The 16,348-nt window shown below is 31.8% G+C and overlaps 1 protein-coding gene across 1 annotated transcript in view; it reads left to right on the forward strand.

The window, feature by feature from the left end:
* The window catches only part of LOC143230040 (nuclear receptor-binding protein-like), a 48,503-nt gene extending 34,469 nt beyond the window's left edge, over positions 1-14,034 (forward strand). The window contains exons 11-13 of the mRNA XM_076462995.1: positions 1,763-1,949; positions 8,418-8,537; positions 12,408-14,034. Coding sequence (XP_076319110.1) covers positions 1,763-1,949; positions 8,418-8,537; positions 12,408-12,521 — 421 coding nt within the window. The 3' untranslated portion in view covers positions 12,522-14,034. The remainder of the gene's footprint in view (positions 1-1,762; positions 1,950-8,417; positions 8,538-12,407) is intronic.
* The last annotated feature ends 2,314 nt before the right edge of the window (positions 14,035-16,348 follow it).

Genomic DNA, 16,348 nt, shown 5'->3' on the forward strand with positions numbered 1-16,348 from the left:
GTGATATCAGAGAATTCATTAATCAATTATAGCTCTCATGGGTAGAAGTGTTGTTATTTAGAAATTACTATCTTGTGTGTGCTACACACAGAATATTTGATTTACTGTCATGTAAATTAATTGTAATTTGTTTTTAATGAGATTTGGTCATTGTTAGTTTTTATGGGTTAAGCATCACTTTTTTATTAAATGTACAGGAGCTGTCACTATTGTGTTTTTATTTTAGTACATCTTGGTTTTAAGTTTTCAATGAACTAGTCTGTTGTAGATGTTGATTCAGGCTTAACATTACTTTGCACAAGTGCATATTAAAACATTTCTTATTGCTAGGACAGTATGTAAAATATATCTTTTTATTTTAGTGGAATTCCTGTTTCACTCTTTGGGAAACTAATATTAATTAAAAATAATTAGTTTAGGAACCAACTACATGTATCTCAAAACTTTAACTCATGGATCATTGCTTCTTAATTAATGATTGTTAGTTGGATAAGTGTTAATGCAATTTTTTTTTCAGTTGTGACTTTCACAAGAAGTATCATCTCGCGTATATCAGACGAACAAGTAAATCACATAAAAACAAATTATATTTTATCAAACTTGTAAGAAAAGTTGTTATTATCCTTTATTATTATTATGCTCTCACTGTAGAGCCAAATAGGGATTCATGGTTTGCCCCTGTTTATTTATTCGTTCTAATTTTGTGAGCAGTATATCTTAAGATTGTATGGATGGATTTTAACCAAACTTATGTAATGGAAACTATGTACAAAGATCTAGACCTAGTTAACGTTTGAAGGTCAGTGGTACATAGAGAATCCATCTCAATTTTGTGGGCATATCTAAAAATTCTGTTGGTGTATTTTGACTAAAATGTTTATTTTTTTGTTTCAAGTAATAAAACCATGTCAAACAATGAATGTTTATAACTGTTTCATATCCTTTACAGTATTATAAATTCCATTACCTTATTGTTCACTTTTACTTGTGGTTTTATTAAATAGTTGTGTTCACTAAATTGTTCGTTTGATCGCGTAAAAGTTTTTGAAATGTACTATGATTTATCAATCTAACACAGAGTACTTGCAAGAAAGCATAACTTAAAGGCTGTGCATGAAAATGATAGAATAAGGAAAATTCAAGTGAAGAGCATGAAAACTGCAACAAGTGTTTTGCAGGTCATGGATAGTACCATATAACATGAGCAAGGATATAGTGTTACATAAACCAACGTGTACTTGTTTCAGTGTTGGTTTATGTGCAAGTGTGAAGACCAGGTAAATGTGAATATGTAGATACCCAACACAAAGAACAAATGGAATCACTTGATTAAAATTATCTGCACGTTTTATGAATATGATATTCTGTTTTTATTTCTTCTAATTTTTTGGCTCCTTAAATCTAAAATGAAATAAATATTAAAAAACAATCAACAGATAATTGTTTTGTTTAGAACTTGTTTACAATATTATATTTATAGACTGGTTTTTGATGAACTTAGAATTTTCTGGTTTTAAGCTTGTTTAAAGCATGGGCAGTTACTTCTAGAGCACTGCTGCATTAGTTGGGAATTTTGTAAGTAAATGGATAATCCATCAAACTTTACATAATTTACCAGTATTAAGGCATAGCTTTTTATTTTATATATGAAAATAAACCTATCACTAAGAGAGTTGTCTATAGATGTGGGAGTGAAACAGTTACAGTTGTTTGAGTTTGTTATATCTTTATTAAGCTACCATTTCTTCCCTTTCATGTCCAGAAATGGTATATACCCACTTACTGCCTTCGCTATGCCGCAGCCTCCTGTAGTTAGGCCACGGCCTTGCCCTCCTGCCGCCTCAGAATCAGTGAAGTCCTTTTCTCCTGAATCAGTAGATGTTGAAACTCGGCGTATTGTAACTTTGATGTGTGACGTGAAACCACAAGAGAGTGGACAAAACTTACTAGTAAGTGTATATATTTGTACTTGTGTCACTTATTCAGAAAGATGCTTAAAACTGTGTACGCTGAACTTGGTTTATTACTTTGGAGCTAAACATTATTCATCATTAAGAATGGGCTAATGAACAGAAAAAGATGCATCTTATTAGTTTGCATGTGCTGATGTGAGAGATGTAACAGGTTGAATGATGTGAGAGATGTAACAGGTTGAATGATGTGAGAGATGTAACAGGTTGAATGATGTGAGAGATGTAACAGGTTGAATGATGTGAGAGATGTAACAGGTTGAATGATGTGAGAGATGTAACAGGTTGAATGATGTGAGAGATGTAACAGGTTGAAAATATTAAAATTATTTTGTAACCTTGTTACATCATTATTCACAAACCATGTTGTCACATTAAGTCATGTTCTATCTGTGAACTGTGCATTTTGACATTAGTGCCGGATCATAGTTTTCAGTGAAAAAGGCTCAATTGTAAGACTACCATGTTCAAAGAACATCAGTCCTCCCTGCATGCATTTCATCATATGTCTAGTGTATAAGGTCAGCAATTTGCCATCCCCCACTTCAATAGATTGATTTGTCAGAAATCCATTGGCATTGCATCCACAAGTGTTACTGGCATGTGACAGGGTAATGGTTATATCGTAAAAGTACCGAATTTTCCGGCATTAAAGACACACCCCATTTTGTTTAGCTAAATCTTGAAAATAAAGATAAACATGATAATAAGGTTGCAGCACTTCCACCAATCTTACCAAGATGTTTTGTAGATTATTTAGTAACTTACAGTGCGTACATCCTCATGTCCTCTTCTCATTTTCTGTGAGTTATATGTTTATCATATCTACCTTTGAAAGTGTATACCTTATATTACCACTGCAGTATCTATATTATTACCAGTAATAATGTTATTCTAAGCCTGAGGAGTTACAAAGAGTGCTGATATTACAGCACCATATGTACGGTGACCTGTTCTTGTTTATTTATGTGTTATTTAATACTAACTAACTTGTACTTTTTATTCTTGGGTCATATGAAGGGGTTAGTATCAAAATGCTTCCTCTAGGCTTAGGTTTAGGCCTATGAGCAATGTAATCTTCGGCCTGGAAGACTCAATGTAACATTTTTAAGACTTATTTTGGGGGTAAAATAGCATCTTTGACACCAGGAAATACAGTATGTGTTACATATGTAGTTTTCCAGGTAGAGATTCTTCTTTATTATATTGCATGCTATTGCCTGGGGTGCATGGATTACTTTTGACATTAATCTTCATGTTTGTGGATTCTCACATGTGATAAGATACCCCACTTTACTTTTCTGGGATATACTCTGTTTTCTCCAATGCCAGAGTTTCTACATCTTGGAAATTCTAACTGATTGATATGGACACATCTTCATAATCTATGGTTTTGAATATTCAGTATCTGAAAAGAGTTGTTATAGATCCTTCAGTTTTAGGTAGCCACTAACTACCTACAAAATGCCAAAGAATCTCAAAATTTCTTTGTACTTTTATATCAGTTGTGGCTGTCAAATGACTTACGGATTGGATATTCAAAATTATGTCAGTATAACATATTAAACCCTGTGTATATGAGCATATATCAAAACCTTTTTATATTCAAAATGTAAATTGCTTTATTATAAGTGTATGCCAATAAACTTGTCATCAAAATGTAGTTTATAAATCAAGTTTTAATATCATACAAGTTTTAATTTTCTTAACCTTCTCTGTATGGACTTAATCACTATGACCAACCTTGTAACCACCATGAAACTGTGAAGCTATGCATATTATAACTCTTAACACAGCACAGATAGGTCACAAGTGTATTCATGTTTTGTGCAGAGCAACTTTGCATGCCATTTATTAAAGCATTGAGTTTGAAAAGAGTTAGATTTTATTTTGTTCATAACTGTATTATTTATTTCAAACTTACACAGTATGTACATGAAGACATCTAGTAAATTTGTAAAGTGTGCTGTCTTATAAAAAGTTTTCGTACATAGAGTGGAACCTCACACAACTTGCATGTATCTTGTGTTTCATTTCTTTTCCCATGGACAGTACAAACTCTGCAGGAAATTCCTTTTTTTCCTGTAGTTGAATCACAGGATTACGGTGCTTCATGTTACAAGACAGACTTTCTGGGGGATCCTTTGTACCTTGAGGTGATGGATTATTCCTCTCTAGTTCCAGTGAGACTTCTTTCTCTTTCTCAGTAATCCCTTCTTGTGAGAGGAGGAACTTCTTATACTTTATTCTGTTTTGTTTATTCAGGACTTTGTAGATTATATATGAATTGAAAAATGCCACATTTTATTAGATAAAGTACTACTTTTTTGTCCATTTCACTGTTTTCATAAGAATCCCTTTATGTGGGCCCTGTATTGAAGAACAAATACAGGTTTGTTTGTTTTTATTTCTTCTCCAGTTATTCTATTCTTTCCTGTGGTAGAAACTGATGAGTCATGGATGGTTAAAACCATTCTCACTTCTCTCTTATCTTTCCTTTTACAAATGAGAGCATCACCTATTCTACAGTAAGTTGTTTTACCTTTTGTTTTCATTGTCGAAACTTAAGCTTTCAGGCTTGGCAGCAACCCTCTATTCACACTGATTCTTCCACAGGATGTTTTATGTTCTACAATGAAGTACTATTGTAATAATTGTCCTGGTATACTTGGTGCGACAATCCAAGATTCAGAGTAAAAACTGAAAGAATAGTTTTATACAATTTTTACCCTCACCACTATAAATCTTCATGTTTCAAATATAGCCTGTGTCACTCTCATACACCAGGCTCTCTAGCAGGCAATACTTTGTAATTTTTGTAGGGTTATAGATTGGGAATCTTAGACATCCTGCCCCTTGAATCATGTCCTCATCCAATAACACTGTTGCTTTGGTTTGTATGGTGTTTCGAATTTATTGAGGAAATAATCCAGTACTGGTTGAGTTTTGAAGAACCTGCCTGAAGACTCATCCATTTCCTGATTGAAATCTTCAAACTTGTTTTGGGTTCATTGTCTGCAAAAATATTGTGCTAATAAAAAGAGAATTTGTCGATCATTATTTCCAGGTTTCTTTGGTGAATACTGGAGAAAAAAACCTATTTTAAATTTTATTCCTAACTCCTTCTCATGTTCAGTTAGTTCCATGTTAGGAGAGTAGTGCTAAACAAAATAGTTTAGTGTAAATGGTCTTTAATAGGTCTAGCCTTAAAATATTTGTAACACCTATTTTAAATTTTATTCCTAACTCCTTCTCATGTTCAGTTAGTTCCATGTTAGGAGAGTAGTGCTAAACAAAATAGTTTAGTGTAAATGGTCTTTAATAGGTCTAGCCTTAAAATGTTTGTAACACTTAAGGTCAGATCTAGGAAAAGTATTGGTATTGTTATTCAAACATAAGTTAGTATGGATAGCTAAAAACCTGTCCCTGATGAATACGTTAGAGAACAAAGGATTATGAAAAGGAAGACAGGTAGAACAGAAGTTTGAAAGAGAAGGATAAGGCTTTCATAGCTGTTGTTAATCCAAAATATATCTAAAATATTTTCACAAGTCATTTTAGTCCATTTGACTTCCCCTTAGGGATTCATCGTCTTACTGTGGCTATTGACTTGTTTCAATAATAGTATGGTTAAAGTTTCAGTGGCACATAAAAGTTTAAAAAATCACTAATTTTGTTTGTAGAAGTGACTTGCAGGACACAGGTTCACCTTTTTTAAATGGAAATATGTGGGAAGGGTACTTTTTGGCAATCTGCACACAGGTGAAGGCCTTTTCTGCTGAGAAGAAACAGTAATGATTGACACGAGCTCTGCTCTTTCCCTGCCTCTTCTCTGTGGTGATGGTATATGTTACTTTGACATACCTTGCCTGAGTAATTCCACAACATACTCACCTGACCTGTCCATAAGGCAGAATCAAGAAGAACTGATTTTTGATTTTGTAGAGACATTTTGTCACAGCCATTGAAACATTATCAGAACTTTCTCAGCATCAGATTTCCCTGTTAGAATCTCTTCTTCATTGGTTGATAACAATACATTTAACAAACTACATTTCTCCTTCATCTGTTTTGGTTTATTTCTCAGTGGTAGGTTATATTCCATTTTCAGAAAAAAGGTTTACAAATATCTGTAAAATAAGTTTGTTGTATGGTTGTTAGACTAAATCTAGTGTAGCTCTTTCTGTATTTTAGCATATTATGTAATGCTTCTAGAAATCTATGGAACACTTTCTGGAATATACATAATATTTAATTATACACAGTAGTAGAAACATAATAAATAATATACGTGTGATGATACACAACAGAGAATACATATATTGTACATGTAGTGTTTTTGTTTTGTTTTTTTCTCTAAAAATGGAATCTAACCTACCACTGAGAAATAAACCAAAAGAGCTGAAGAAGAAAACCAGAACTTGGCAAAGAAGAGATGTAGTTCTGTTGTACTATTATGGAACTATTGCTTATATGATACTGGAAAAACATTTTTGTTATGCAATGTACAACTGCCAACCTCAAGTAATTTTTATCTTGTGTGCATGTAAATTTGCAATATGGGGTCATGAATTTCCCATTTTGCCTCTGATTTTGTCATGGAAATACCTTATTTTTCTCCATTCTCAGGGTGCAGATATGACACCATGAATACATCACACATAAATCTAATGTACTGGCACCATGGGTAATTATAAATAATCTTTCCACTTACAAAATAGTAAAACTTTAAAAAAAATAGCTTTTAGACTAAATTGTTAAATCTATAAACATCATTATGATTACTTTGAAGTTGGTAACAACCCAAGATAGTTTGTAAAACTGCAAGGGAACTTTGAAACTACTCTCTAGCTTCAAAAATCAATGTTTTCTAAAGATGACTAGACTTATAAGGCTTGTGAAATTAAAAAAGTGTAATAGTAGTACTGAAACTTGAGTGTTTATTGGTAATGTACTGAAAAGGGAAATATGATTTTATAAGCATGTGTGCAAATAACATCTTTGTACACCTATGGTGCTAAATTTGAAACAACCCAAAAGGATTACTGGTATCCAAATAATTGTACCTGCACTGAACCACATAATACACATTTTGGTACATTCCAAGTGCATTGTTATTACTTTGAAGAATTTGTGTTGGAAAGTCTGTAGGGTACATACCTAAGCTGATAAATTCCACATCCTGTTGTCAGCATAAACATTTTCACTGATTCTTAGTACATTATGATTACTCCGAATTTTCCAAAACATATTTTTGGATATACAGTCTAATACATTTGACATAGTGTTCTCGGAACAGGGGGTCAAATCGATTATCTCTTCGCATATGCTTTGTTGCTTTTGAGAGTATTGAATTACAGTGCAACATAGATAATCCAGTAATACAAGTGACAATTTATTGCTTTATTCTCAGTGGGTTTCTGCTTCCTTCTTTGACAGTGAAATAAACACAGAAAATATATTTGAAATGTTTAGCAGTTGAAACTCTCAAGAGAAATACTTTTAAACAGTAAGGGAAAAAGAAAAGCCATAACTGATAATTTTATTGTTAATTTTACAACTTTTCATTATACTGTGATGATTCATTTATAGGCTGAAGAATCAAGTATATTGTTGAGGTAAAAGTAATAACTTGTAAAATATAAAGTTTTACTGAAAATGTTTCATGTTTATTTAGGAGGTTTCAGAGGTTAAGTAAATGAAATTTGAGATTTTTGAGAGGAAGAAAAGTATTTTAAATTTTAGCATGAAAATCCTTTTGCACTTGGACTAGTCAATAGTTGATACATTTATGGAAAAATCTTCAGTAAAAATCCTAAATTAAAATATCTGATTTTTTTGTGTACAAAAGACTTGTAATGTTTACTGAAAGCTTGACAAGTCTGTGAACATACACATACTGTATTACAAGTCATAGTATGGAAACTATAACAAGTAGAAAGTGGCAACGAAGTCAGTCAGTGTAAACTAGCCCATGTGAAAAGTCAGTCAGTGTAACCTAGCCCATGTGAAAAGTCAGTCAGTGTAACCTAGCCCATGTGAAAAGTCAGTCAGTGTAAACTAGCCCATGTGAAAAGTCAGTCAGTGTAACCTAGCCCATGTGAAAAGTCAGTCAGTGTAACCTAGCCCATGTGAAAAGTCAGTCAGTGAAAACTAGCCCATGTGAAAAGAGTTAATATCAGAGGTATATTTTCAGTAAAATTTTATCTACTACATTTTTCTACCCTAACACCAAAAATATTGGACTTGATTAATTGTATCAGTCTTTAAACTACCACATAGCAAAAATGTTTGTAAAACTGGAACCAAGTAATGATAAAGATTTCCTGTTTTGTTTTTTAAACTAATTCTTTATATTACTAAGTACTACTAGTGGTATTGACATACTGTATGTTTGTGTGCGCCGTTAGTTATCAGTTTTGCATTTTGCCATTTTTGTTATTCCAGATGACCCTGTTACTACAGATGGATGATAAAATTCACCGTCAGCTGTCATGTGAAGTGACCAGCCAAGATACATCTGGTGCCTTAGCTGGAGAACTTGTACATTATGGTTTTATCAACAAAGTAAGAAAAGTGAATGTTTGGTTAAATAGCTACTAATTCACTGAGAAACTTAGCATGATATTGTGCAAGATCTGACTTCACACAAGGATATTTAGCATGATATTGTGCAAGATCTGACTTCACACAAGGATATTTTCATCATTATTACTACCCATAGCAAAAATGTTCTAGTTAGATGTACCACATGGGGTAGTCAGGAGGACATAGCTATTTGTCCTTTGGTAGATAATAGGTCAAAAGATCATTGGTAAACAGAAAATATTCCTCAGTTTTGTGGGCATGATATTTCAATAAAGGCTAAATAGATGCTGACCAAACTTTACAGTAGATACTACATTACGAATCTCTAGACGTGATTAACTTTCAAAAATTAAGGTCTGTGAAAGAGGAGGTTGGAGTGAGTTTCCTACACAGTATAACATTAGTGGGACATCAGTATTTCATAAACACAGCTTGCATATGTTTTACTTGTTGTTTGTAAAAGATATTGTTACATCTGTGATATTTGGAACTTGACATTTCTTGGATAAAACTGGTGGATATTTTAAAAATGTACAATGTTGAGCGATTCATTTCATGGATGACATTGGTGGATATTTCAAAGATTTATAATGTTGACTGATTAATTTCATGGATAACAGTGGTAGATATTTCAAACATTTATAATGTTGACTGATTCATTTCATGGATAAGTGGTGGATATTTCAAACACTCATAATATACAGCAGTTCCTTTGATGGATAACAGTGGTGGATATTTGAAACATTTATAGTGCTGACTAGTTCAGTGATTGTGGATATACAGATTTAATCACAAATGTAGTTTTGTTTTGTTTTGTTTTTTTCATTGTTGAGTCATTATTCTTTCTTCTGTCATGAATAACAGGACCATGGAAGCAACAATGAACATTTGATGGTATGCATATGTTTAGCAACAAACGTTTAATTCTTGTATGTTTCAGAATATACATATTCTATCTTCAGCTAGCTATATTGAACATGGTACATTATTAGGTACAGACATGTTATAAACAGTACATCATAAAATATGAAATAAATTAAGAAACAATAAAGTAAACAGAGAATAAAAAAGTGCAACAATATTCTACATGTATTTAAAACAGACTTAATTTTAACGAATTTGTGTTATGATTTAAATTTGGGAGTTTATTTAAAATAAATGAATTTTCTTTAATTAAAAATTCAGCACTTGATGATCCAAATAAGGTGATTTTGAAATTCATAATCAAGACAGGATGGTTGGTGTTTTCACAACGTACATGAACTGTGGAGTCAGGTGATTTTAATAATTTTTACCAGTTCAACTTCATACTCCCACAGAGTCTTTAAACTTTATATTACGTCTGTACCATATTCAGTACATATGCATATTCCAAAACACCCAAAAATTAAATGTTTTTTTACTGTACATACACGTGTCATCAGATGTTCATTGTTGTTGCCAATGTCCTGTTATTTATCATTAAACTTTGATTCTGTATAACAAAATTATTAATACCTGAAACATTTAGTATGAAAGTGTAGTCAAATATTATTATTTTTTAAATAAATTAGATGCAGAGATTATTTGTGCTGAAATATATCTTAACATTTATACATTTGAGGCTGTACAAGTTCAACCCCATCATTATTTAACTGTGCCTAAAAATACTTTCATTCAGTGTAAAAATACTTTACATATTTGGTTGAGAAGTGAGAGATTATAACAGTGCTTCATTACAGAAGATACTGTCTTTTTTAAGTGTATAAATTATTATTTTTAAGGATAAAATAAAATAAAAATACCAAATAAGTAGAAATCTTAATAGGAAGATGAATGAGAGAAATTCCCAGCATTTTACACCTTTTGTTTCTCACACAGATATGATTTTGTTGTTTTATCATAATTACAGAGCTTGCACATATGACCTCAAAAAGTGTGTCGTGATGTTTGTAGACTTGTATTCAAAATTTTATTGATCTATTATTTTATGAATGTATATCTATAAGTTTGGTATCAAACTTTAGGTTATAATTTAAATGTTAGTGTCATATGTTAAGTTAATTTCTTATTTTAAAAGTGGATATTAAAACAAAATTCTTAGATGTCAGTTTTTGTGTGTCATGTAGTATGTTAACTGCAGTATTTGTTCATATTGGGTGTTTGTGATGTCCACATACAAAGTCTATATTTTCTAGTGAATTAAAATGCCAAATTACCAATATTGACAAATCAGAATATAAAACAAGAACATCCTGTCTTTTCTATAAGCTATCACAGCATTTAGTAAATCAAACACAGTAGGCCCCAATACTTGTTTACATACACTTGTTTCTGTCTTATGACATGTGAATAACCAATTGAAAGCTCAGAATATCTCCCATGTGGTTCTTTCAGTCTCTAAGAGGTGGGAAGTTCCCAGTATTATTTCTTTGTCTCAAATATCGGGGAGTGGTTATGTGAAAGTGTTGCATAAAAAACATTTCTTTTTTACCCAAATACAATTTATTTAGTAAGCCTGATAAATTACAGTGGAACTCTGTGGTATTGATATAGTAATGTATGACAATTTGGTTATTTCCAAATGTAAAATCCTAAGAAAATTATTTTGTTTTACATCCTCCATGTACGAAATTTGACAAGGCTTGGCAAATTACAAGTGGCAAACGAGTACAAAGTTTATCAGTACAAAAAAGTTATTGTTTATCTATTTCTTTATTCACTGCTTTATGTTTTTAGAAACATAACTGAAATATAGGAACCTATTTTAAGTAGTAATAATATATGTATAATAATAATATAGTAATAATATATGTACATGTGTAATGTATTATAACTAAAATGTGACAGTATTTTATAAAATACTTGTTCACTGGAGCAAATCAAAGACAGGTCACTTTGAAAGGACAGTTTCATAATATTGGATGTGGTAACATGAGTGCATATTGCATCTTCTTAACATTAGTTAGACGTAGCTGGAGAATCGGTAAAATATATATAGATGTATAATGTCATGAGATTGAGGCTGTTATGACTACACATTTGTGGTTTTGTGTTATGATTAGTAGTCATTGTAGAAGAGAAAAGTGTAACTTGTATCTATTTCCAAATTTTTTATGTTGGTTATGAGGTCAAACAAATTGACCAAATCTGTATAAACCTATTGAAAATAATAGACAAAATATACAAGTTTATTCTATACAAATGTTTGATAATTATCTGGAGGTTATAGTGATTTAGCAGGTGAAATTTGACAATTTTTGTAATTATAAAAGTATTTTTAATCTCAGTATCAAAATTCCTTCACATGTTGGACAGTAAAAAATCAAAAATAAAACATGCACAGGTAAATCATTACTTAAAAACAACTCTTTAAACTTAATTTAAAAATTCAATATTTTGTAAACAAAAGCCTTGTAATGTTTAATGATAATCTACAAAATTTTTAAAAGATATGCTTACTGTATTAAAAATTATAGTTTGAAAACTATAACCACTGTAAAATGATTACGAGGTTGGTTCCTGGGAGCAAGCCCATATTGAGGGAGTTCACACATTGTATAACCTTAGGTTTCATGCTTTTAACACATCATTGGAGCTTACAATTTATAGGTATTTGATTTTTATAACATTCAAAATATACTTTATGAAATATATAGAACATGTAATCAAATATCAGTTATTTCTTAGGTAGAAGTAATAAAAAAAAGTGTGCTGATAAACTTTAGTGAAATATGAAGAACCGTCATGTTGGTGATGTATTGTCTGAACATTCTTACCTTGTTCAGTAAGAATTTTTAAAATCTCTAATGTCTAATGTTCTCTCACCCTCTTCAATAAATAGCCTACATTGTATGATTTATTTTCTAGGGTGACCATGGGATAGTTGCCTCACTGATAGAGGACACTTTCAGTCGTTATTACATCCCAGAAACTACAGGCACATCAGTAACCACCACGTTACCACTGCAGGCCGTCAGCTAACACCTGATTGTATGAGTATTCAGTGTATTAATGAGCAGGAGCTGTAGTCACTGGTTTTTGTTGTTTTTTTTCTTGACAAGAGCAAAATGGCTTTTTGCTTGGACTTATTGTCATGGCCTTACAGCAGAATTGTAATGGTCAAGGTGATGATGGGTCAGTTGATGTGATATTGCAGTGATATGGGTTTATATGAAATAAATGTTCAGCCTGTGGCTAATACTTGCAACTGTTAACAGTACTTGGTTTCTAGAGTTATATTAGAATGTGCATGGGGTATATAGTTTAGTTGCCGACACAAACTTTCTCAGTTTAGAAATTAATATGCACATTACTTTCATAAGACATATTAGTATAGATTCTCATAAAGAATGTTTATTATATGTTGCTTTTGCACATGCTTTTTGGGGACCAACTTTAAAAATGGCTGGAGAGAGATGAGACAGAACAACCTCTAGCCACTTCCTGTATCTTATAGTGTGCCTTTGTTATACTGTTCATTACCATTCAAATTATATTTTACCAGCCTAAAGCAAAAGGCATCCATGTCTAAACTTATTGATGTGTTTTTTTCTGTGAACTTGTGCAATCCACTGCAGTATTATTTTCATCACAGTTGCACTAATAAAACTTCGGAGCTGGTCAACCACCTCTGAAAAAAAGCAGCTTATAGTAACCCATTCTTTACCTGAGAAAACTGAGTAAAATAATTTGAATATTTCAGCTTGCATATCTACTGTTCTCTAACAATTAGTTCTAGGCACGAAAGTTGGAGAGTCTTTACTATGAAGTATTAAGTTATTGAAAAAACCAAGCACAGGAAAAAGTTGTAAAACTGGAGTGAATTTTTTCTTTTGTTTTTCTATTGGAGTAAAGTTGATTTTAATCATGAAGAAAAGCCTCGCCTAAGAAATCTTTTAGTAGTGATTGAAATGGTTGTCCCATCAAAACCATTTCTCAAGAGTGTTGACTGACAAACATTTGGATACAATTCACAGGTACCCGTAATTTTAACTAAGGTCACAAGTAGCTTCATGTGTTTAGGATCCAGGCTTTCAAGTTAAATAAAATAAATATGGTTGAAGTAAAATTTACTACCTGAATCAGGTTTCAGTAACAAAACAGTTCTGAACAACTGTTTCGTCAAACTGTGACGTATTTTTGAATCTCTGCAGAACATTTGCTGTTGTGTAAGATATAAAAGCTTGTTTCATCTTTAGAAAACTTAATATAAACAAATATTATTACGATGGATAACTTACAATAATTATAATAGATATTTTTGTTCCAGTTGGTACTGAGCATAATTCAGTTTCACCTGCAGTAAAACAAAGTTGTGATGGCTGTCAGGAAATATTTTTTTAAGTTAATTTATCCATTAACTTCTTGTTAATGTATGGTTCTTGTAGCTTCATTATACAAGTGATTCTAATTTCTGTTTACTCCCTGATGTAACCTGATTATATTACATTAAAGAAACTTGAAAGACAAGTAGTCATTTTAAAGTTTGGAATAATCTATTTCGTCTTGTTAATCGTAATTCTGTTTAGTTTCTGTTAAAGATGCATTTTATTGTGTAAACAAATAGTTTGCACATGAATATTGTTATCCATGTGAATAAGAAGTTCTAACCAATGGCATTGCACCCATGTGCAAAAGGTGTGCAAATCCTCTGTGTTTAACACACCTTGTTTTAATAATCTTAAATCCACATGTAAACATTTGAATTTTTTCAACTATTTGTTTGTACTACAAAGCAACACTGGGACTTTATGAGAAGTAAACAAAAGAAAGAAACACCCCAATTATCATCAGCTTACAATTAATAACAAAATTACTTTGTTTTACAAACACTGCCTCCATTCAAAAAGAACAAACGGTTTTGTAAAAAACATTTTCTGACTTGTATTGTTATTAAAACAGTTGTGTGTTGAAACAGTGTTATAAAACTGAAAACTAGAATATATACTAAACAATATTCATTGCATCGTTAAGGTAACAACACATTTTGACTCTAGTCCCAGTACTGTAATTATAACAGAGCTCTTATGAAGTCAGAAAGAGATTGGGTGTAGAAATGAATAACAAATATGATATGGTATTAATGTCTGTATATCTTTTGTGTTCCTTTACCTTAAGATTTACTGTGTGTGTATAAACACACTATGAAGCCTCATGGTTGTTCATAAGACAGTTGTAGCCAGTACTTTACAGAACATGTGCTACTCTTCTCTCTCTTTCCCAAAAGATTTGGAGACTTCAAGTATGTTTTTAATTGCTTTACCTGGTTCGTGTAACATCTGTAGATGTCCCCAGAAGTGATTTTAGAAAACTTAACTGTAACATTAGTCTTCCAAGTTTGAAACTCTCTCCATCACCGTAGTTGGTCAAGTGTTCCTTGTCCTGCCAGAAATTATTTTCAATCTGATCAAGATGATGGATCGTTTTCTGTGCACGACGTCCCTTTTCCTTCATCGTGGTTTATAATATGACGAAACTACCGTTTGTTTGTGGGTTAATAACTTTGTATCGTAAGATTATGTATTGTGTGCCAAAGTAACTTTACTGTACAAGATGTATAAAGGTCACGATCTCAATAAAAACTTCATAGGTAAACTATAATAATATTAGAATTAAAACATTGTTGTACTGCTCCTAACCTTGTGAAGTTTTATTGTTTATCATTGATACTAGATTCAATTATTGAGATTTATTGGGTATTGTAAGAGTTTTGAAATGAATACAGTAAGCACAAATTGACTAGTAGAATGAAGTTTAATTTGAACTGTAACTCGTCCTGATATAAGTTAGGCAAGAAATAGGATTTTATTGTACTACTGTGCACTTCAATGACGGGTCAACAGTGATGTCCTATATTGTTTTGAAAGTTCTAGCAGGACGTAAAATGTATTTTAAAGATAGGAAGTATAAGGTGGCTGTTACGAGTTGTTTAGTTGTATAATATTGCTTTTACAACCACTAAAAAGTAAGTGACAGTTATTGGTAAGAGATCATAGTTTTTATAACTTATATTATAGGACAGCTAACGTGAACTTCAACGAACAAACTGCTCCTGTTAAAAGAATCCTTAATTTTTATACGGATGTTAGTTAGATGTGGATACGAAATTCGTTTCCTCGGCCGTTTGTCTCAAGCACTACAACGATGTTAATGTTAGGGTTAAAACTGTAAAATTGTTACCTTTACAAAGATTAGATCAACACAGTGTTGTAAAATATTATGGAACCAGTAATATGATGATGCTTTAAAATACAGGATCTGCACTTTGAAATGTTACAGTCATGAATACGAGTTTTATCATGTGACAATCAGAAATTTAAATCTCTTGTTCGTTGTTGTTAACAAGTGTTACTGAATTGGTATTCAATTTATTTCTAAACTTCCGCTATAACTACATTATTTTCGAAATATTCTGATTTTAGCGCTGAATCTCAGGAATTTGCCCCATTCCCTTTTCGTATGTATTCTGCTATTTTATTATATTTGTGTAGGCCTATTATCGTAATGATATAGAAGAGATATTATTAAAAGTTTAATATGATGGTTGAAAAACAGTTCGTCAACATTAAAGTTAGCAGATGGATATTAAAGGCTAATTAGTTTATTTTTGTTTGGTCTACATTACTTTTTATTTTATGGGGGTAATGGGTTGGTTTGATTTCGAGTTTATTGGTCGAGGAGCGAGGGGTAATTGTGGATGGATGTTAACATTAAAAATAATTCCCCGAGTAGAATCGTTGAACACCGTCATAAGGGTATGTCATGTATGACAGTAACAACATTTAAACAAAAAACAACAGCAATCAATG

The sequence above is a fragment of the Tachypleus tridentatus genome, chromosome 10 (assembly GCF_004210375.1).
Source record: "Tachypleus tridentatus isolate NWPU-2018 chromosome 10, ASM421037v1, whole genome shotgun sequence".
Lineage (NCBI taxonomy): Eukaryota > Metazoa > Arthropoda > Merostomata > Xiphosura > Limulidae > Tachypleus > Tachypleus tridentatus.